Genomic DNA, 24265 nt, shown 5'->3' with positions numbered 1-24265 from the left:
ATGCTGGGATTTGTAGTTTTGCAACATCTGGAGGTCCACAGTTTGTAGATCACTGTGCACTGGTCTAGAAACTGAAGCCCTCCAGATGCTGCAAAACTGCAAATCCCAGCATGCCCAGACGGCAAACAGCTGTCTTGGCATGCTGGGAGTTGTAGTTGCGTACCTCCAGCTGTTCCATAACTAAATCTCCCAGCATGCCCTTCAGTGATCAGTACATGCTGAGAGTTGTAGTTTTGCAACAGCTGGAGGCACACTGCTTGGAAAATACTGAGTTAGGTAACAGAACCTAAGTGAAGGTTTTCCAACCAGTGTGCCTCCAGCTGTTGCAAAAGTACAACTCCCAGCATGCACGGTCTTTCAGTGCATGCTGGGAGTTGTAGTTTTGAAACAGCTGGAGGTTTTCCCCCCCATGTGAATGTACAGGGTACATTCACACAGGCAGGTTTACAATAAATTTCCTGCTTCAAGTTTGGGCTGCGGCCAATTTTTCCCGGCAGCACAAACTCCTAGCGGGAAACTCACCATAACACGCCAGTGCGAATGTACCCTAAAAACACTACACTACACTAACACAAAATAAAGGGTAAAACACAACATATACACCCCCTTACACTGTCCCCCCCAATAAAAATGAAAAATGTATTGTACTACAGAGTTTCCAAAACGAAGCCTCCAGCTGTTGCAAAACAACAACTCCCAGCATTTCTGGACAGCCACTGACTGTCCAGGCATGCTGGGACCCCCCCCCCCCCCACATGGTCACATGTGGGGGGTCCACTGTTCTGGCACCACGGGGGGGCTTTGTAAACGCACATGGCCCCTGACTACCATTACAAAAAAATTATCTTTCCAAAAGCTCAATGGCGCTCCTCCTCTTCTGAGCATTGTAGTTCAACAGCAGAGCACTTGACGTCCACACATGGGGTATTTCCATACTCAGAAGAAATGGGGTTACACATTTTGGGGGTCATTTTCTCCTATTTCCCCTTGTAAAAATTTAAAATTTAGGGAAAAAACAGCATTTTAGTAAAAAACTTTTTTTTTCATTTACAAACCAACTTTAACAAAAAAATCGTCAAACACCTGTGGGTAGTTAAGGCTCACTGGACCCCTTGTTACGTGCCTTGAGGGGTGTAGTTTCCAAAATGGAATGCCATGTGGGGTTTTCTGCTGTTCTGGCACCATAGGGGCTTTCTAAATGTGACATGCCCCAAAAACCATTTCAGCAAAATACACTCTCCAAAATCCCATTGTTGCTCCTTCCCTTCTGAGCCCTCTACTGCGCCCGCCGAACACTTGACATACACATATGAGGTATTTCCTTACTCGAGAGAAATTGGGTTACAACTTTTGGGGGGCTTTTTCTCCTATAACCACTTGTAAAAATTCAACAACTGGGTCTAAAAGAAGATGCGAGTGTTGCTGCTATTCCTGTGAAACACCTAAAGGGTTAACACACTTACTGAATGTCATTTTTGATACTTTGAGGGTTGAAGTTTTTATAATTGGGTCATTTGTGGGGCATTTCTAATATGAAGGCCCTTCAAATCCACTTCAAAACTGAACTGGTCCCTGAAAAATTCTGATTTTGAAAATTTTGTGAAAAATTGGAAAATTGCTGCTGAACTTTGAAGCCCTCTGATGTTTTCCAAAAGTAAAAACATGTCAACTTTATGATGCAAACATAAAGTAGACATATTGTGTATGTGGATCAATGTATAATTTATTTGGAATATCCATTTTCCTTATAAGCAGAGAGCTCCAAAGTAAAAAAAAAATGCAAAATTTTAAATTTTTTCATCAAATTTTGGAATTTTTCACCAAGAAATTAAACAAGTATCGACAAAATTTTACCACTAACATAAAGTGGGTCCTTAAGGGGTTAATGCAATCATCAGTATGTCAAATACACATAATTTATGAAATACTGATGAAAAAGTGAGAACTGAATAATTTTAAGCAGGACAAAAGAAATAGAAGTGAATCTCTGGTTTTCTTCCAATCTCTAATACAATTGGCATTTTCACAGGCTAGCTGCTACTCAATCTTATAATGGAAGCTTTTCTATTGTAATTATCCCTTGTGTGTCTTTGTACCCTCGTCAGAGTAGCTGGTTAACAATAAAAATCTAATTATGTTTATCTACATATATAAAAATCAATGTGTGAATGAGTGTATGTGTGTGTGTATGTTCCAGCATCACGTCCAAATGGCTAAAGATATTAACATGAAATGTGGCACACATGTTACTAATATGTCAACAACAAACATAGGATAGGTAATTTAACCCTTACTCAGCCCCTTTTGCCAAGGTCAGGGTTTTTGTTTAAAGTCCCATGCAAGTCTTTCGGAAATATATGTTACTACATAACTTCCAAACAGCTGGAGATATTTCAATAATACTTGGTCACATCTTACTTATAAGTCCACTTAAAATACAGGATAGTTAATTTAACCCTTAAATACCCCCATTTGTGAGAGTCAGGGTTTTTGTTTAAAGTCCAATGCAAATCTATGGGAAATGTATGTTCCCAAATAACTTCCGTACGGCTGGAGATATTTCAATAATACCTGATACACATATTACTTACATGTCAAATAAAAATATATGATAGTTAAATTAACCCTTACCTACACCCTTATATAAAAGATGGGTTTTTGTTTCAAGCCCCATGCAAGTATATGGGACTTCCAGTACCTTACTCCACAAGCTCTGCTCTACATCTCCTGGTGAATGTGTCACTCTGGCTTGCAAGCCACACCCCATCTCATAAAGACATGCCCACTGTAAGCACTGCCACTTTTATTCTCTACCCTTTTTGTGCATCGGTCTGGCTTGCAAATCACGCCCAGTCCCACAAAGCCACTTCCTCTTCTATCTTCAGCTTACAATATCTTCATCACAAATCACTCTCACCTGAGGACAGGATATGGGGACGGGACATGGGGACGGGACATGGGGGCGGGACATGGGGGCGGGACATGGGGGCGGGACATGGGGGCGGGACATGGGGGCGGGACATGGGGGCGGGACATGGGGGCGGGACATGGGGGCGGGACATGGGGGCGGGACATGGGGGCGGGACATGGGGGCGGGGCATGGGGGCGGGGCATGGGGGCGGGGCATGGGGGCGGGGCATGGGGGCGGGACATGGGGGGCGGGACATGGGGGCGGGACATGGGGGCGGGACATGGGGGCGGGACATGGGGGCGGGACATGGGGGCGGGACATGGGGGCGGGACATGGGGGCGGGACATGGGGGCGGGACATGGGGGCGGGACATGGGGGCGGGACATGGGGGCGGGACATGGGGGCGGGACATGGGGGCGGGACATGGGGACGGGACATGGGGACGGGACATGGGGACGGGACATGGGGACGGGACATGGGGACGGGACATGTGGACGGGACATGTGGACGGGACATGTGGACGGGACATGTGGACGGGACATGTGGACGGGACTTGGGATGGGACATGGGGACGGGACAGGAGGTCAGATAAGAGGATGGGATATGAGGTTGAGATATGGGGACAGGATATGACAACAATATATGAGGATGGGATATGAAGTCAAAAAGCTCCTCCTTTGTTGATTTTCCTCCCCAACAAGGATTAGGAAGGAAAAACTGGGCAATGCTGGGTAGCTAGTAAATTAGAATTATTAGTCATTTACATTTAAAGGTGCCTGGGCACATTCAAAGTACTAAACAGACACAAAATAAGGACATATATGCCAAAAGCAGCTTATCACATATAGCAACAGCATATTAATAAGCTATATTAACTTTAATACACTTTTATGGCTTTACAGCAAATGTTAGTCAAAAGGTTCAATTTAACATGATATACCCGTTCTAGTAGAGATAAGGTGGCCTTCAGAGCTCCTTCAGGTCTTCCGAAAGGGAAACAGTACCTGTAAGTAAAGAGGTGTATGCATAAAGCTGTTTAAGGGGAACAAGTCTGTTCAATACAATGGAAAAAGAAGTCTACTAAACTTTATTGTACATTGCAAATTTTAAAGAGAAAAGGTCACCAAGAAAATGCTATCTTATCTTACAAGTCATAGAGCAGGGTGAGCTGAACAGATCAATATATATCTTTGAGGGAAAAGATTAATTATAACTTGTAATTTATTGACTGAAATCTCTGATGTTTTCATGCTTAGGAGTCCAGTTAGTGATCCTATTATCAAGTGACACAGATCGCTGGACTCCTTAGAATAGAAAGAGCAGGGAATCCAACCAATACATTAAAAGTTATACTGAATTTTTTCCCACAAAGATAAATATCAATCTGCTCAGCTCTTCCTGCACCATAATGTGATTATGATAGATTAGATCACATTTTTATGATGACAGGATCTCTTTAAATGCTAAAACTCAAATGAGAAAACTACAAATACAGGGCATCATTTACTACGAGTGTTCGGTTTTTACTAGTGTGAAATGTTATTTCTGACTTGAAGGATTCCTCTCTTTACTAGGGGGATTCAAAGATTTACAAGTCGGGACATTTTCTGACCAGCTATTTCTAGGTGGAATTTTCCAGCCATTTATTGACAGGATTTTTCTGTGAATTCAATAGTAAATAGGACTGGTTGTGAAACCCTTTTTGGGCAGGCTAGTGTCTCAGACACTATGCACCAAAATAGCTTGGAAAAACCGGAGAAAAACTAGTGGATTTTAGCTTGGTAAATGAGGGCCACAGTATTCATGGCATGTTTTCTACTAGACAATTTTGGAGGTGTGATTAGAAACAAAAACAAACATAGCATCCATAAAACATAAGGTAGACTGTTGCACAGTTCCACTGAAATAAATTGTGTAAGGCTAGGATTCCACACAGGAGTTTTTTCTGGCTTTTTTTTTTTTTTAAACTGCCACTGCAGTTTTTGTGCCAAGGTCAGAAGTTTATCCAGTAGGAAGAAGTATTATCCTTTATATTTCCCATTCCTTTTGAATACACTTCTGGCTTTGGCTCAAAAACTGCAGTGGCAGTTTTCCAAATAACCTTTGTGGAAACGTAGCCTAAAGCTTGGATAAGCTGGGTGCACCAGAATAGTAGATGCTCTCCATAGCCTTGCTTTGCTCTAGCTAAAAAATAATAAGAAAAAGAACATTATTTATATTGCATGATGCCATAAAAAACTGCAAAAAACTGATGAAAACATCTTACATATTGCAAAATGGTACCAATAAAAACTACAGCTAGTAACACAAAAATCAAGCTTTCAAGCTCTCACACAACTCATGTCAACAGAATAGAAAAAAATATGGCTGTCAGAATATGAAAACATAAAAAGTTTTTTGTTTCTTTTAAAAAAGTTATCCCAAAATTACAGTTTATAGCATACCCACAGAATAGATAAGTGACTGGAGGGAATCAGACCACTGTGACCCCAACCGAAAAAAAAATTCTGTTTTGGCAGCTCAACTCTTTGGTAAACCCAAGGTGGTGCCTTAAAAACAAATAAGAAGAGGGCCCCAAAATCTGTCGAGCAGCACACTAGGGCAATATATGGGATATTATAGAAAAAAAATGTTAAAAAAATATATAAAACTGCAGAATCGAGGTAATAAATATTGAGCTGAATTTTTACGGTTATACCAGCCGCGTTATATTGGGCAAAACATTAACTTTTCTAAAACACATAAAAAGACCCCTAGGGATCCCCCATATCTTCCAGAACATGGTCTTGTCTGGCTGCAGCATCATCTTTGTCCAGTAAGTGAAGGGAATTAGCACTCCTCTGTGCTCACTCCTGTCCTGTCTATCAGACTCCTGTCTAAAACAGAGAGTAGGGGAATACAGAGTACCCTACAGTGATTAGATTAATAGACCCAGTACAGCAAAGCAGAAAGAACTATATCTTGAGATCTATGAAAATGTGTCACCACTTTAGGGGAAAAATCAGGGTTTAACCCTTAAATGACTACCCACTATATATAACCTGATGACCCGAAAGAGGAGGGTGATCGGTGGTGTAATACACAACACCAATCAGGCTGGGTTCACACTACGATTTGTAACTACGGTTCCCATATACGGCTGGGAGAAGGGGGACGGGGCTTAATCACGGCGCCCGCACTCAGCCGTATTCGGGAACCGTATTTAATGCAGGTCTATGAGCCGACTGAAATGAACCACAGCCTCCGGTCGGCTGCTTTTTCGGCCGTATGCGGTTTCCCGACCGTAGGCAAAAACACGGTCGACCACGTTTTTGCCTGCGGTCGGGAAACCGCATACGGCTGAAAAAGCAGCCAACCGGAGGCTGCGGTTCACTCCGGTCAGCTCATAGACATGCATTAAATACGGTTCCCGAATACGGCTGAGTGCGGGCGACGCAATTAAGCCCTGCCCCCCCTCCTCCCAGCCGTTTAAGAGAACCGTAGTTACAAATCGTAGTGTGAACCCAGCCTCACCCTCCATACCTAGGTGGGAGGTTGCGGTGATGCCACCTTCAAGAGCGCTGTTATTGGTGGGATGGATCATCCAACCAATAACAGCTGGCAGTGTAAGGGTTAATCTCCTGTGGCTCCATTCTGCCTGCCCACACAAGGAAGTTGGCAAGCAGAGCAGTGACTGTGTGGTGAAGACCCCCCTTTTGCCAACTGTGCAGTGTGTGTGTCCCATCCGGCACTTGTTAGTATAGGGACAGATTTAGGAAAGGCAAGGAAAGGTAGAAGTAATGAAAAAAAAATAAAAAAAAAGGAGAATTTGGCAGCTACCCCCATGGTAGGTGTCCGATGGTCCGCAGAACCTTTAGCTGTGTCCCAGGCCCTACTTTAGGGTTCTGTGATCTGCACACACACACCCCACCCCCACATAGAAAAAATAAAATTGCCTGCCGGGTATTTTCATTGGAGAAGGCATATGCTATGATGCTCTCAAACACCGAATCTGCCAGTCAGGAAAAGGAAGCCCCCACCTTCCTGTTGTCTTCCTCGTCCTTATCATTTAGGCGGCGATGATGCAACTGGGCAAGGCCACAAACCCCCATTTAAGTGACCCAGTGCCCATACTAGTACAAGAGACCCTGGTGTCCGAACTAGTTGTCCGACACCCCAGACAGGTTTACCTGTGCCCCCTACCGGTGAACTTGTCTGGAGTGCCCTAGAGAACTATTAGCCCGTAATTCCTGAGTTTGTTGGAGACTTAGAAATCCAGATTTACATTGTCGGATTCACTGAAATAGACTTTCAGGTTTTTTTTTTCAGTGATGACTGGCAAACTAACGGTGTGGCAAACAAACCTGTTTGTGCAACAGTTTGTCTCCCAGCAACCGGAGTGCCATTGGCTGGAATCAAAGAGGTCTCCCTACCTATCCCCTCCAGACACCTATCCCCAAGGGCAAGGAGCAGGCCCCTTAGCAGTGAAAACCTGTTGCTGGTCAGGTATAAGGACAAGAGGGATGTCCTTATGCTGACCACAATTTATGGTAATGGCAGCACCCTTTTCCCTGTGAGGTGGCGCGAAATTGTGGCGTACAATCGGTATATGGGGGGAGTTGATCTCTCTGATCGAGTCCTCAAGCCATATAACGCCATGCGGAAAACTCTGGCATGGTACAAAAAAGTTGTGGCCTATATGATCTAGGTTGCCATGTACAACTCTTTTTTACTGTCCCAGTACGCTGGCAATACAGGGACATTCCTTCACTTCCAAGAAGTCCTTAAGGCCCTTATCTTTCGACCGGGAAAGAGCAGGCCAGAGTACATCTGGAACTAGAACTGTAGGTGCCCAGATCATCCCAGGCCAACACTTTCCAGGTGAGATCCCCCACTCTGGAAAGAAGGGACGGTCCCAGAAAAAATGTATTTTGCATTTTCGTTTTTTGCTCCTTGCCTTTAAAAAATCATAACTCTTTCAAATTTGCACCTAAAAATCCATATTATGGCTTATTTTTTGCGCCACCAATTCTACTTTGTAATGACGTCAGTCATTTTGCCCAAAAATCTACGGTCAAGCGGGAAAAAAAATCATTGTGCGACAAAATTGAAAAAAAAAACGCTGTTTTGTAACTTTTGGGGGCTTCCGTTTCTACGTAGTACATTTTTCAGTAAAAATGACACCTGATATGTATTCTGTAGGTCCATACGATTAAAATGATACCCTACTTATATAGGTTTGATTTTGTCGGACTTCTGGAAAAAATCATAACTACATGCAGGAAAATTAATAAGTTTAAAATTGTCATCTTCTGACCCCTATAACTTTTTTATTTTTCCGTGTATGGGGCGGTATGAGGGCTCATTATTTTGCACCGTGATCTGAAGTTTTTAATGGTACCATTTTTGCATTGATAGGACTTATTGATCGTGACCAAAAATGCACTATTTTGGACTTTGGAATTTTTTGGCACGCACGCCACCATTGACCGAGCGGTTTAATTAATGGTATATTTTTATAATTCGGACATTTCCGCACGCGGTGATACCATATATGTTTATTTTTATTTACACAGTTTTTTTTTATTGGAAAAGGGGGGTGATTCAAACTTTTAATAGGGGAGGAGTTAAATGATCTTTATTCACTTATTTTTTTCACTTTTTTTTTTGCAGTGTTATAGGTCCCATAGGGACCTATAACACTGCACACACTGATCTTCTATGTTGATCACTGGTTTCTCATAAGAAACCAGTGATCAACGATTCTGCCGCATGACTGCTCACTATGACGCCGGGCCCGCCGTGATATGACGCGGGGTTACTGTGTAACCCCGCGTTATATCAGAAGAGCAGGACCAAGGACGTACCGGTACGTCCTTGGTCCTTAAGGGGTTAAAGATGTCTTCAGGGAGTACCACACTTCCATGGAGTACTACATTTATAATCTTCTTACCCCATTAAAATTTCCCATAATTTTTCATTTTCCCGTCCCATTTTAACGAAGGATTGTGAAGCACCCGTGGGCTGTTAAGGCTCACAGTACCCCTTGTTATGTTCCTTGAGGGATGTAGTTTCCAAAATAGTGTGATTTGCTTTTTTTTGCTCTTATGGCACCATGGAGGCATACTAAATGTGACATGCCCCCCAAAAACCATTTCAGCAAAATTCGCTCTGAAAAATCCCATTGTTGTTCCTTCCTTTCTAATCCCTCTAGTGCACCAACTGGGCACTTTACATCCACATATGAGGTATTTCCTTATTCAAGAGTAATTGGGTTACAAATTTTGGGGGCTATTTATCCTTTTACCCCTTGTAAAAATGGGGAAAAAAAGGGCAAAAAGAACATGTTAGTATTAAAAATTGAGACTGAGTTTTCTCCTCCACTTGGTTGCTGTTACTGTGAAACACCTAAAAGGTTAACAAACTTTCTGAATGTCATTTTGAATACTTTGAGGGGGGGGGGGGCAGTTTTCATAATGGGGTCAATTATGGGGGATTTCTGACATTAAGACTCTCAAATTTCCTTTAAAACTGAACTGGTCCCTGAAAAATTAAGATTTTGAATTTTTTTGTGAAAAATTGGAAAATTGCTGCTAAATGTTGAAGCCCTCTAATGCTTTCAAATTAAGGATACATTTTTTTGATTTTAGTCTAGAAAAAGCCCTAAAAAAAAACCTTTTGATTCACTTGTGTTCCACAATACAGGTCTTGAAAAAACAATGACTGCACTGATTAACAAGATTTGCACTCTATTGATAAAGCTTTCCATAGCTAGGCTCTATCAAAAGCAGAAGACCAGAAGTTACGAAGTAGTGCCCTGTGCGGGACTGTTTTTTTTTAAAGCTCGCTCCCGCCTGCTCCAGGTGAATTTTTGTCCATTCCTGCCTGCTCCTGCAGGGTCTGTTCTCCACTCTTCCCCTCCCGCAACATCTCTGTCCAATCCCGCCTGTTCATGCACATACCCGGCAGGGCCCGCACCTGAATTTGTAATAACATTGGTGGCAGTGGAACTTCAGCACCTGAGCCAGGGCCACGCTATACAGTGGGGAACGGGCAACTAACTAAACTACCGACGGCAGGTGAAGATGGAGCATGCCTGGCGGGTGAGATGGCGATCCTCCAGGGCAGACTGAGCAGGCTCCACAATATGGCGGTGTGACGTAGCGCATCAACAGGCGGTGGGGGGAGGAGGCAAGATTGAGAGCAGCATGATCATCTGGTCTCTCTGGTGAGAGAGTGCAATGTCCCGATCAGCTTACTGGAGGGTCCTCACCTACCTCCTGGTCGTCCGATCAGCGATCTACTGCTATATGCCTGCTCAGCAGGATGGAGCAGCAGAGCGCTGATAACACCGATCAATGCCATGCTATGACATACCAGCGATCAGTTTATGCAGTCAGAAGATTGCATGGTATCCCTGTGGGGGCATAAAAAAAAAGAGAATACATGTGTATAAGCCCCCCCCCCCAACCAATAAAAGTTTGAATCACCCCCCCCCCCCCGTTTCCTGTTTTTTAAATAAAATGTAATTAAAAAAAAAAAATTATATGTGGTACCGCCGCGTGCGTAAATGTCTAAACTATTAAAATTTAAGGTTAGCTAAACCGCACGGTTGATGGGGTACACGTTAAAAAATACCAAGGGGGCATGGCTTGACACGCTGGCGGCAGGACGTGATCTGTGAGAGCTCCCGTGCAGGACCGGACTTTTAGGGCTTTAAAACTCCGCTATGGGCCGAAACCGTAAAAAATGCAGGGGATACCTCCAGCTGACAACCCGACCACCCAGCAACCGATTATCGGCTTCTTTCCCCCGGCGCAGACCTCCTCAGTGACCGGGCCCTCTGCACTGCCGCGGCCATCTTCCCCGGGCTGCACTGAACTCGCGTGCGCAGCCCAGTCTGCTCAGGTTGCGCACGCTCCTCCGGCTCCTCCGCTACACACCAGAACTCCGAGAGTTGTGTCCGCCGAATCTCCGGCTCCCGGACCTGCACCGCTGCACCATCAATTAAAGATAAGTGCCCCACTTACCTCTGTTCCCGCGCCCCTACTCAGGCGCCGCGATCCCCGGCTGTCCCTGCTCTCTGCAGCCACGTGGCTCAGCGCTCAAGCGCCTCAGGCAGCGTACCTACTGCTACACTGCCCGCTCCTACAGGACTGATTCCTGGTGATACCATGGCCGGGGGGCACGCTCTGCCACCTTCTGCAAGTTCGGCTTCTGAGCCCTCACATGCCGAGGTATCAGTACTGCCTCTGAACATCTCTTCTGAACATGTCACTGTCAGCCCCTTGGGTAATCCACCTACTGCTGCACCTGCCACCTCTCCTCCTATGCATTCCCCAGTGACTGATTAGGCCACTCATTGTGACAACATGGACTCTGATGCCTCCACACCTGTTAATGACTCCTCTGAGGACAGTGACCACCCTGATTACTGGGGCGAGAGCCCGCCCACCAAGAAAAAACTGTTTAAAACACCCCACAAGCAGTCGTTGAACATGCGTCCGCGTTCTGGCTGTTATTCCTCTGATGATGCACAGCACGCTGCAAGTAGTATTGAGCAACGCCCTGCTCATCCACATGCCCCTTCGCGCAGGACCCCTAACTCTGACCAGGGGGCCTCACCAGTACCCCCTTCCCTCCCAACAATGGAGCCGGCAATTCACACACTTAAGGACCACCCTGAACTGCAGGCATTGCTTGCATTGCTTCCGACTAAATCTGACCTACTCGCCCTATCTTCAGACTTGAAAAAGGCCTGGCAACAGGACTTACGCCCAGTCAAAAAAGAGGTCCAGACGCTCCAAGAAAGTTGAGGACTTCGAACGCTTCCGTGATGATGTGACAGCACAGGTCCGTGACTTACAAATCTCTACTGGTACCCTCCAGACGCAGCAAATGTCCACCATAGAACACCTGGACAATATTGACAATAGAAACAGACGTAATCTGCCTGAATCAGTGGCACCAAATGACATACCTGGTACCCTACAGCGTGTCTTTAATGATATCCTCCAACGCCCACTGGACACACCGCTGGAAATGGACAGGGCCCACAGAGCTCTTAAGGCCAAGAACCCTGACCCTGCGAAACCCCGTGACATCATATGCCGGGTCCATCACTACCTCATTAAGGATGAACTTATGCGCAAGGTGCGCTCCCTTCCGAACTGGTCTTCCAACGGTTCCCCTATTCCGCTATTCCCTGACCTATCCCTGCGCACCCTGAAATTACGTGCAAGTCTCAAACTGCTACTCCAAGTGCTGCAGAATGCTCAAATTGTATATCGATGGGGGTACCCCTTCTCCCTTACGGCCCGGCGCCACCTCAGTGACCATCTGTCGCCCGTAAGACCTACCAGCCTTTCTACAAACATTCAAACTGCCTCCGATTGCATTTCCACTGTGGGAACAGCTATACAAGACTCAATACATGAACTCTTTTTCTTCTTCTAACAGAGAACGGGTGCACCGCCCCCTCTCCGCCTCCACACCGTCGGCTCCTTTGCCGCAATGACAGAAGAGGAAGACCTGATGATCTGGAATGTTTCCTGAGACTCTCTCTCCCTTGGATCCTTCTTTGATGGACGTCTATCTACTGGTTGACATCCCCCTGACCTCTTCACTTATGCTGGACTGTCCTCCATGTTGATATAATTATTCCAGTTAGTCTTCTAGCCGCCCTGCTTTTCCCATTGAAGGGTCTCTCAACCCGTCTTACTCCAGTATGCCCGTTCTTATTATTTTTCCATTCAAGTTAAATAGTCTTGGTCCTGTTTTTCCGACTCGTTTTATGTACTACATGTTAGTCTGCTTAGCGTTTTGCTTCTGGTTTGCCTTCCACGTGACCCCCAATAGGTGCGACATCGGACTGGCTCCGTTGTCCTTGATGGCCCTTATGGCCTTGCCCCGTAGGCCCCCTGCAGCTGGTGCCCCACAGCTGCTGTTCTTTGGTTTTCCCCCTACCATCTGTCCCCCCAACCTTCCTCCTTCTTCTTATCTCTTCCCTTGCAGGTTTGCCTCATTTGCCACTTCTACACCTTGTGGACTGCCTGGATCTCCTGATCTTCGAGACCGTGGTAAGTCAGATACATCCTTAGATGCTCCCCATGGCAGCTGACACCTCCCTAGTGACCCTTAATGTTAAGGGTTTTAACGTCCAATTACTTTACTTCCTTCATAAACAAAAAATACAGATCCTTTGTCTCCAAGATAGCCATTTTAAGAGTAATTCTCTCCCCGCCTTGCATAACCGTTATTATCCCACATGGATACATAGCACCAATCCAGAGGCCAAGACGAAAGGGGTGTCCATCGCTTTAACTCTTTGATAGACCCCATGGGACGCTTCATTTTTGCGAACTGTGAGTTGGCGAGCCAAAAAATTACTCTGGCATCGCTGTATGCCCCAAACCACGGTCAGGTCCCGTTCCTCCTCAGGACGCTGGATTCGCTTGCATCCTTCGCCACGGGACCCATATTCCTATGTGGGGACTTTAATGTGGCGCTTGCTCCTTTGCTGGACACCTCCACTGGCACTTCCCACCTCTCCTACAACAAGCTCCGGGTCCTGAGGAGGAAGTTGCACTCCCTACAGTTATGTGATGCCTGGCGTGCATTGCACCCAGACCATCGAGATTATACCTTCTACTCCCACCCGCCCAATCTTACACCCGCATTGATTATGTTTTCTGCCCCCATTTCCTCCTGCCCTCTGTTAAGAAAGCTGACATTGGAGTGGTCACCCACTCTGACCACTCGCCAGTCAAGTTGGATTTTTCTGTTCCCTCTCTGGCCAAGCCCCACTCCTCTTGGAGGATGAACGATTCTCTGCTACTGGACGGGCTATGCCTCCAGGAGGTTAAGACGGAGATTGCCAACTTCCAACAGGATCACTTGGAAGATGCTTCCAAGCCCATGGTTAAATGAGAGGCCCTGAAGTGCGTACTCAGGGGTATTTTCATCAAGCACGGGGCTCGGCTGAAGAGGGAATTGGCTGCTAAGTATTCTGCATTTATGTCCCGCCTGCAGTCTTTAGAAACACTCCACAAACAGTCCCTTCTCGAGGCCACCTTGAGGGAACTAATCCAGGTCCGTCACGAACTCTTGGCCCATATTAATGTCAAACATCATCACTACAAACAAATAACCGGCAAGACCTTTTATGAATGGGGTAATAAGTCAGGAAAGCTGTTAGCTAACGCCCTCCGTGAGAAATGGGCCTCCCATTTCATTCCGGCCATTAAAAGCCCCTCGGACACCCTCACCCACCTTACACCTGAGATCTTGTCGGCCTTCCAATCTTCCAATATTACTCGGACCTGTACAATCTCCCCCCCCCCCCCCCCCCCAGTTCTCGTTCTTCCCCTCCGGTGTCCACTCCCTCGCTGCGTGATTACATTTCAGCCACATCCCTTCCTACTCTCTCACAGGAGGCCATTCAGTCAATGGAGGCTCCTTTCACGCGAGAGGAACTGGACCTGGTGATATCATCTCTGCCTGGGGGGCAAAAGTCCAGGCCCTGATGGTTATTCCGCTAAATTTTACAAAGGGTTCCGCTCATAATTGAGTGACTCCCTCCTTCTCGCTCTTAATTCTATCTCGCCCTCTGATCCGCCACCCCTGTCATTTCTGAGAGTCTTCATTGTGGTCATCCCAAAAGAGGGCAAGGACCCAGCCTTGTGTCCGAGCTATCGCCCTATTTCCCTGCTCAACCTTGACGCGAAAATGTTCGCCAAGCTTATTGCTAATAGACTCTCCACATACATGGAGGATCTTATCCATCCCGACCAGGTGGGCTTTGTCCGCGGGGGACAATACGTTGAGGACTTTCTCGGTGGTTCACTCAGCGCGTAAGCAAAACATCCCTATGTTCCTCCTCTCCCTCAACGTGGAGAAAGCCTTCGACAGGATTGACTGGGGCTTCTTGGAAGCTACCCTCGCTCAGATCGGTTGGGGGCTGCCATGAAGGATCGCATTATGACATTGTACACTAACCCCCAGGCACAACTCAGCATTAACGGTCACCTGTCCGATCCCTTTCACGTACGTAATGGTACGAGACAGGGCTGCCCATTGTCCCCTTTGTTGTACGTCCTATGTATGGAGCACCTGCTCAGAGACGTTCGCCAGAACCCTGATATTAAGGAGTTGGATGCCCATCCGTACCACTACAAATGTGCGGCCTATGCAGATGACCTATTGCTATACCTCTCCTCCCCGCTGACCTCTCTCCCCTCACTACTGTCCACCATACACCGTTTCACGACATATAGTAATTACAAATTGAACCCTTCCAAATGTGAGGCTCTCAATATCACATTGCCTGTGTCAATGACACGGCACCTCCAAAACACATACCCATTTAGGTGGCAATCGAAATCCCTGCAATATCTTGGTATTCAGGTCCCGACCCAGCTAACCGACACTGCCTCAACTTTCCCCCCCCATGCTACAGACACTTACTTCAGACCTTGCCAGGTGGGAGAGACGTGATTTTTCATGGCTGGGTCATATCAATGTTCTCAAGTTGAACGTCCTCCCCCGCCTTCTATATCTATTCTCTGCAATCCCACTGCACATCCCCAACTCCTTTTTTCGTGCCACCTCTAGACTGTTCACTGGTTTCGTTTGGTCCCACAAGCACCCTAGATTAGCCAGACATATCCTGATCCGTAGGAAGCCAGAGGGCGGACTCGCCCTGCCAGACTGCCTGTCGTACTACCGCAGTCCTTACACGTGTGCTGGACGGCTTCCATCACCAACAGTCTAAACAATGGATACACCTTGAGATTTCTACCACTGGTTTGGATCCGAGGTCCCTCCTCTGGCTTCCTGCCCAGGATCTTCCCAAACCTATCGTCTCCGGCCTGACCCCGGTTTTATACTCTATTGTTACTGCTCGTAACTCCTACTTAAGAAAGTCTTTACTGATCTTGCCCGTGGGTCCCCTGACGCCTGTCTTTGGTCTGAAGGTTTTTACGCCGGCTTACACATCCCCTACCTTTTTGGGTCATAACAGAAGGGATGGCCTGACGTTCTCTGCTCTGTTCTCTGGGAACGTGAATTGGGGAGCCCGATCACTGACCGCAATTGGTCCTTGGCAACGACCCTGTGCCATAAAACCTCCCTCTCCTGTAAGGCTCAAGAGATGAATTATAAAATCCTCACGAGGTGGTACAGGGTCTCGGCCCTTCTCTCCCGCATTTATCCGACCCTCCCGGACAGGTGCTGGCGATGAGGAACAAGTGGAGGGAACATGACACATATCTGGGTGACTTGCCCTGCGCTAGTGGCCTTCTGGACGCAGGTCCTAGACGTGATTCGCCAGCTGACGTAGGTAACCTTGCCCTTAGACCCGCGCCATCTACTTCTTAGTATTCTCCCTGGCTCCCCGACCAAATGGTCCAAATCCCTGCTGCGCTTTCTCCTGCTGGCCGCTAGGACTGTCGTCCCCTGCTTATGGAAATCCACGACCCCACCATACCTTTCGTCTTGGCTTCAGGAGGTGTCACACATACATAGGATGGAGGAACTAGTTGCTGACTCCAGGGGAAGGATGGATGCTCACTTCGCCCTTTGGCGCCCATGGACAGAGATCATTTCTTCCACCGAATTCACTGTTCTCCATACACCACTCTCCCCGCAGCCCTCATGACGCCCCCACACCATTGGGCCCACGTCCGATTTTGCATTTGTCAGTACAGCTGCTAACATTTCTCTTCACATGTTGTCACGGCTCGTTGATTGGAGATCCGGACTCGTCCCGCAAGGTAATATTCCACCTCCCTAGACCTCTGCCTTCCTGGCTCCTGCTCTCCCTCCCCTGCTCTCCCTTCCATTTCCTCATCCTTTGCCCTTTTTCTTCTTTTTCTCCCTCTCCTCTCTTCCTGGTTTTTCCCTTCTTTCTCCTTTCAGTTATCACATCTTACTGCCACGGTCTTCTGTTAGATATAGTCGCCTACATGGCATTTGTCCTTTACAATAGTTGTCATGGTTGTACAGTTACTTTTTAGACCCCAATGTGAGGCGTCCATTGTGTTGTATGCACCCATTATTATATGAGCCTACTTATATTGCTATTATGGGTCTTTGGACTCATGCCATGCTGTTACGCTTAATTTGATTACCTTTGTTGCTTTGTTTTCTTATATCCTGAAAACTGAATACATTTCTACTTAAAAAAAAAAAATTCTAAATTGTGAATTTTTGGTCACTTCTTATACCATAAAAATATGAATAAAAAGCTATAAAAAAAATCCCATCAAAACAAAAATGGTAATGATAAAAACTACAGACCAAGGTGCAATAAATGAGCCCTTATATAGCTCCGTACGTGGGAAAAAAAAAGTTATAGGGGTCAGAAGATGACAATTTTAAACATACTAATTTTGGTGCATGTAGTTATAATATTTTTTAAAGTAGTAAAATAAAGAAAACCTACAAAAATTGGGTATCCCTGTAATCGTATGGACCTACAGAACAAAAATAAGGTGTCATTTTTACTGAAAAGTACACTGCATAGAATCGGTAGCCCTAACAATTTGCAAAATGGCGTTTTGTTTTTCCATTTCACCCCACAAATATATATATTTTATTTCGCCGCAGATTATGTTATAAAATAAGTAATGTCATTACAAAGTACAATTCATGACACAAAAAACAACCCCTTATATGGGACAGTAGGTGAAATTGAACGTGTTATGATTTTTTAGAAGGTGAGGAGGAAAAAACAAAAGTGCAAAAAACGCAAATTATTTTGAGTCCTTAACCCCTTAAGGACCATAGCGTTTTTTGCACATCTGACCATTGTCACTTTCAGTATTAACCCCTTAAGGACCCGGGGTTTTTCCGTTTTTGCATTTTCGTTTTTTCCTCCTTACCTTTAAAAAATCATAACTCTTTCAATCTTTCACCTAAAAATCCATATGATGGCTTATTTTTAGCGCCACCAATTCTATTTTGTAATGACGTCAGTCATTTCACCCAAAAATCTACGGCGAAACGGAAAAAAAATCAATGTGAGACCAAATTGAAAAAAAAAACGCCATTTTGTAACTTTTGGGGGGCTTCCGTTTCTGCACAGTAAAATTTATACGTTTAAAATCATCATCTTCTGACCCCTATAACTTTTTTTATTTTTCCGCGTATGGGGCGGTATGAGAGCTCATTTTTTGCGCTGTGATCTGAAGTTTTTAGCGGTACCATTTTTGCATTGATAGGACTTATTATTCATTTTTTCATGATATAAAAAGTGACCAAAAATGCACTATTTTGGACTTTGGAATTTTTTTGCGTGCACGCCATTGACCGTGCGGTTTAATTAATTATATATTTTTGCAATTCGGACATTTCGGCACGCGGCGATACCTCATATGTTTATTTTTATTTACACTTTTTTTTTATGGGAAAGGGGGGGATTCAAACTTTTAATAGGGGAGGGGTTAAATGATCTTTATTCACTTTTTTTTTTGCAGTGTTATAGCCCCTATAGGGACCTATAACACTGCACACTCTGATCTTTTACATTGATCACTGGTTTCTAATAAGAAACCAGTGATCGATGATTCTGCCGCTTGACTGCTCATGCTTGGATCTCAGGCACTGAGCAGTCATTCGGTGATCGGACAGCGAGGAGACAGGTAGGGACCCTCCAGCTGTCCTGTAAGCTGTTCGGGATGCCGCGATTTCACCGCGGCTATCCCGAACAGCTCCCTGAGCTAACCGGCATGGTTTCACTTTCATTTTAGACACGGCGTTCAACTTTGAACGCCGTGTCTAAAGGGCTAATAGCGCGCGGCAGCATGATCAATACCGGGACGTGAGTCATCAGAGAGCAGTTAGACAGAAAACAACAACTCAACTTCAGAAGCTAATAACTATTGGATGGATTAAGATTTTTAATAGAAGTAATTTACAAATCTGTTTAACTATCCGGAGCCAGTTGATATATATAAAAGAAAAATTTGGCCTGGAATACCCCTTTAATAACTCTGGGATGCTTTTACCTTTCATTTTGATTCAGAGATTGTTTTTTCGTAACATATTCTACTTTATGTTAGTGGTTAAATTTCATTGATACTTGCATCATTTCTTGGTGAAAAATTCCAAAATGTTATGAAAAAATGTTGCATTTTTTTTTTTTTACTTTGAAGCTCTCTGCTTATCAGGAAAATGGACATTCCAAATAAATTATATATTGATTCACATATACAATATGCCTACTTTACGTTTGCATCATTAAGTTGACATGTTTTTACTTTTGGTAGACATCAGAGGGCTTCAAAGTACAGAAGCAATTCTCCAATTTTTCACAACATTTTCTAAATCTGAATTTTTCAGGGACTAGTTCAGTTTTGAAGTGGATTTGAAGGGCCTTCATATTGGAAATGAGGGACCGACCGATTATCGGTTTGGCCGATATTATTGGCCGATAATCACGATTTTGGACATTATCGGTATCGGCAATTACCTTGCCGATATGCCATTATTGCCCCACCCCCCAGACAGAGATGACCGTCGCCGCCGCTGCCCCATTGCCTTCCCCCAACCTCTGGCCACATACCGCCGCCGCTGCCCCATTGCCTCCCCCCATCCTCTGGCCACATGCTGCTGCCCCATTGCCTCCCCCCATCCTCTGGCCACATGCAGCTGCCCCATCACCTCCCCCCCATCCTCTGCCCACATACCGCCTCTACCCCATCGCCTCCCCCCATCCCCGGTGTAATAATTACCTGTTCCCGGGGTTCGCGATCCTTCTGGCTCCTGCGCGGTGTCATGCATTTTGGACACTTAAAAAATGAATCACTATGTTTAATATGTTTCATAGCATAAGAGCATGATGTTGGCCATTTTGTGTATAACATCAGTAGGCCAATTTCTGAGTTTCATCTTTACTGCATCTCTAAATGCCAGTCTGGGAGTAGAATACTTCTTGTCTACTTACCTTATTTATGGTGTTTGGATAAGAGACTGATAAGGGGTCTGGTTACGTTCTCTAAAAGATTCACATGTGTGAAAGAGACCTACATCAAACTCTTTATCTCTCTAATAAATTTAAAATGTCTAATAGGCTCCAAGATGTCTATGAGAATCCAGGGTCTGATTACTTAAAGATGTCAAAAGTAAGACCTGTCTGTTAATTATTGGTCCATTCGTCAAAGTGTGGAATGTTGGTTAAGACCAATTATTGACAAGTTAACCCTTAATGGTAATGATGCTAATTGCTTATGCAATAGCAACCCCTAGTGTATGGGTAGGTGACATTGCACCACAGGAAAGGCATTATGGGTGATATGCTCAATGCATTAATGGTAGTATAGTGATGTCATAATCATTACCATATGAACACGCCCAACGTACATTCATTGGGGAATTCCAATTTAGGAGGGTGTGTCCAACTAATTAAAAAGTCTGGTAAACCAGATGTTAGGGACTGAAAGTCTGAAAGCTGAGTACTGGAAGCTGAGGAGCTGATACTAAACTAGACTGAACTGGCTGCTCTAACTGAGAACACAAAGACAAAGAGATCCACAAGATGAAAGCCATGTGAGATCCCTGCCAGCCGGACTGATCAAACGGTACCGACCCAATGGCTGTCCCTGACGATGAGATGAACCGTTCAGTGTTCCTCAAAGCAGAAGTAAGGTTCATACAAAGTTTTGGTAAGAGACAAAAAAATTGTATTACATTTAAATTAAGACTAATTGGGATAATGTGGATGGAATTATATCATTTAGATTGGCGACTAAATTAATAAAATTAAATTAAATTAATTATCTCGATATTGAGATTATAGTTTAGGATATTGTGGGACTTCATTCTACCTGCAGAAGAATCAAGACTCATAATCTATCAAAGCATGAAATAATTGCTTATACATATTGATATAATTCCTACTCGCCAATTTATATTAAATGTATTTCCCACAAAGGAAACTTGTTTTAAGTTCTTCCTCCCAAAATATAGAGCAAGATCATATATCTCTGCTAATTGTCTTAATAGTCTTACCAAGATAATGTATAGAAAAATAGTCCAGAATGGGGGGAAGTACCGTATATACTCGAGTATAAGCCGAGTTTTTCAGCACGTTTTTTCGTGCTGAAAACACCCCCCTCGGCTTATACGCGAGTGAACTCCCCCACCCGCAGTGGTCTTCAACCTGCGGACTTCCAGAGGTTTCAAAACTACAACTCCCAGCAAGCCAGGGCAGCCATCGGCTGTCCGGGCTTGCTGGGAGTTGTAGTTTTGAAACCTCCGGAGGTCCGCAGGTTGAAGACCACTGCGGCCTTCAACATCATCCAGCCCCTCTCACCCCCTTTAGTTCTGAGTACTCACCTCCGCTCGGCGCTGGTCCGGTCCTGCAGGGCTGTCCGGTAAGGAGGTGGTCCGGTGAGGAGGTGGTCCGGGCTGCTATCTTCACCGGGGAGGCCTCTTCTAAGCGCTTCGGGCCCGGCCTCAGAATAGTCACGTTGCCTTGACAACGACGCAGATGCGTCGTTGTCTAGGCAACGGCTCTATTCCGGGCCGGAATCGCGGAGAAGAGGCGCCCCCGGTGAAGATAGCAGCCCGGACCACCTCCTCACCGGACCACCTCCTTACCGGACAGCCCTGCAGGACCGGACCAGCGCCGAGCGGAGGTGAGTACTCAGAACTAAAGGGGGTGAGAGGGGGCTGGATGATGTTGAAGGCCGCAGTGGTCTTCAACCTGCGGACCTCCGGAGGTTTCAAAACTACAACTCCCAGCAAGCCCGGACAGCCGATGGCTGCCCGGGATTGCTGGGAGTTGTAGTTTTGAAACCTCTGGAGGTCCGCAGGTTGAAGACCACTGAGGGCGAATGATGAGAAGAGGATGATGAAGGGGGGGGGGGTGTGGGGATGATGAAGGGGGGTGGGGATGATGAAGGGGGGGGGTGTGGGATGATTACAAGGGGATGATGAAGGGGGGATGTGTGGGATGATAAGGGGATGTGTGGGATGATGACAAGGGGATGATGAAGGGGGGATGTGTGGGATGATGACAAGGGGATGATGAAGGGGGGATGTGTGGGATAAGGGGATGTGTGGGATGATGACAAGGGGATGATGAAGGGGGGATGTGTGGGATAAGGGGATGTGTGGGATGATGACAAGGGGATGATGAAGGGGGGATGTGTGGGATGATGACAAGGGGATGATGAAGGGGGGATGTGTGGGATAAGGGGATGTGTGGGATGATGACAAGGGGATGATGAAGGGGGGATGTGTGGGATAAGGGGATGTGTGGGATGATGACAAGGGGATGATGAAGGGGGGATGTGTGGGATGATGACAAGGGGATGATGAAGGGGGGATGTGTGGGATGATAAGGGGATGTGTGGGATGATGACAAGGGGATGATGAAGGGGGGATGTGTGGGATGATGACAAGGGGATGATGAAGGGGGGATGTGTGGGATGATAAGGGGATGTGTGGGATGATGACAAGGGGATGATGAAGGGGGGATGTGTGGGATGATGACAAGGGGATGATGAAGGGGGGATGTGTGGGATGATAAGGGGATGTGTGGGATGATGACAAGGGGATGATGAAGGGGGGATGTGTGGGATGATGACAAGGGGATGATGATGAGGATGTTAATGACGGGTCTGGATGATGACAGGGGGGATGAGGTATTTCCCACCCTAGGCTTATACTCGAGTCAATAACTTTTCCTGGGATTTTGGGTTGAAATTAGGGGTCTCGGCTTATACTCGGGTCGGCTTATACTCGAGTATATACGGTATATCATAATTCTTCCATATTTATATCTTAGATGGATTTCCCCATTCTTGGAGTCATGTGATTTGTAGTGGTTAGAAGGGAGCGGGGAGTGAATTTAGCATTCCATATTGATGTCTAATGATTAGATATTGCCCACCTTAATATTATCAGGTTCCTCTGAATAGAGTGATATGTAACCTTTTTCTTATATGATATTTCTAACCTAGTAGATTTGTTTTATTGTAACAAGTTACTAACTACCCACATGTATTGTTCTACTTATATAGAGTCAATCTTTTACTATTTTCTAATATCTAATTGATATTAATTTGTATATATCATTGTGTTTATTACTCATTTATGTTTATAATCTTATAACCAATAAATCTGCATACTTTATAATACCTGTGTAATTATTGTATATTGCAAAGCTACATCCGTAAGCGTTACTGTCATCCAGTCATAAAAAGAACTTGTTAATATCTGAGGAAATAGTCGGACTTAGATGTGAATTGTATTGATTAGCTTTGTCTACAATTCACCAGGTAATAATTTTGAGATTTTTAATTTTTATAATTAATAATTTTTATGACCATAATTCATGATGAAGTTATTACCGCATGACAGCTGTTGCTGTGCGCTGCGCAATCATGAGTGACGTCCCCAACGCGACATCACCGTCAGTGCGCACAGCAACAGCTGTCATACGGTAATAACTTCATCATGAATTATGGTCATAAAAATTATTAATTATGAAAAATAAAAAATGTGGGATGTGGGAAGAGGATGGGGGGGGAGGCGATGGGGCAATTGGTGGTGGTTAGACTCAGGACAGACAGGGGGAGAGAAGCGGGTGGCGGCCTCTGGCCCAGCAAAAGCCAGTAACTTATCGGTTATATCGGTATAAGTTATCGTCTATCGGTCTGAAAGGTGACAAATTATCGGTATTGGTATCGGCCCTAAAAAAAATAGATATCGGTCGATCTCTATTAGGAATATCCAATAAATGACCCCATTATAAAATTGCACACCTCAAAGTATTCAAAAGGACATTCAGTAAGTGTGTCAACCCTTTAGGTGTTTCATAGGAATAGCAGCAAAGTGAAGGAGAAAATTCAAAATCTTCATTTTTTACACTTGCATGTTCTTGTAAACCCATTTTTGGGATTTTTACAAGGGTTAAAAGGAGAGAAATCTTCCTAAAATTTGTAACCCAATTTCTCTTGAGTAAGGAAATACCTCATGTGTATGTAAAGTGTTTGGTGGGTGCAGTAGAGGACTCAGAAGGGAAGGAGCGACATTGGGATTTTGGAGAGTGAGTTTTGCTGAAATGGTTTTTGGGGGGCATGTCACATTTAGGAAGCCCCTATGGTGCCAGGACAGCAAAAAAAACAACCTCACATGGCGTACTATTTTGGAAACTACAACCCTCAAGGAATGTAATAAGGGGTACAGTGAACCTTAACACCCCACAGGTGTTTGACAACTTTTCGTTAAAGTTGGATGTGTAAATGAATTTTTTTTTTCACTAAAATGCTGCTTTTCCCCCAAATTTTACATTTTTACAAGGGGTAATAGGAGAAAATGACCCCAAAATTTGTAACCCCATCTCTTCTGAGTATGGAAATAATACAT

General features: G+C 45.1%; 1 protein-coding gene across 7 annotated transcripts in view; it reads right to left on the bottom strand.

Moving 5' to 3' along the window:
• CADPS2 (calcium dependent secretion activator 2) overlaps positions 1 to 24265 on the bottom strand; it is a 707505-nt gene that overhangs the window by 347452 nt on the left and 335788 nt on the right. For all 7 annotated transcript variants that reach the window (XM_056573788.1, XM_056573791.1, XM_056573793.1 and 4 more), the window contains exon 15: positions 3852 to 3915. In XM_056573788.1, the coding sequence (XP_056429763.1) occupies positions 3852 to 3915 (64 nt within the window). The remainder of the gene's footprint in view (positions 1 to 3851; positions 3916 to 24265) is intronic.

The sequence above is a fragment of the Hyla sarda genome, chromosome 4 (assembly GCF_029499605.1).
Source record: "Hyla sarda isolate aHylSar1 chromosome 4, aHylSar1.hap1, whole genome shotgun sequence".
NCBI classification, from domain to species: Eukaryota; Metazoa; Chordata; class Amphibia; order Anura; family Hylidae; genus Hyla; species Hyla sarda.
Note: the sequence above shows the minus strand (reverse complement) of the source record. Positions and strands in the feature narration are given on the sequence as shown.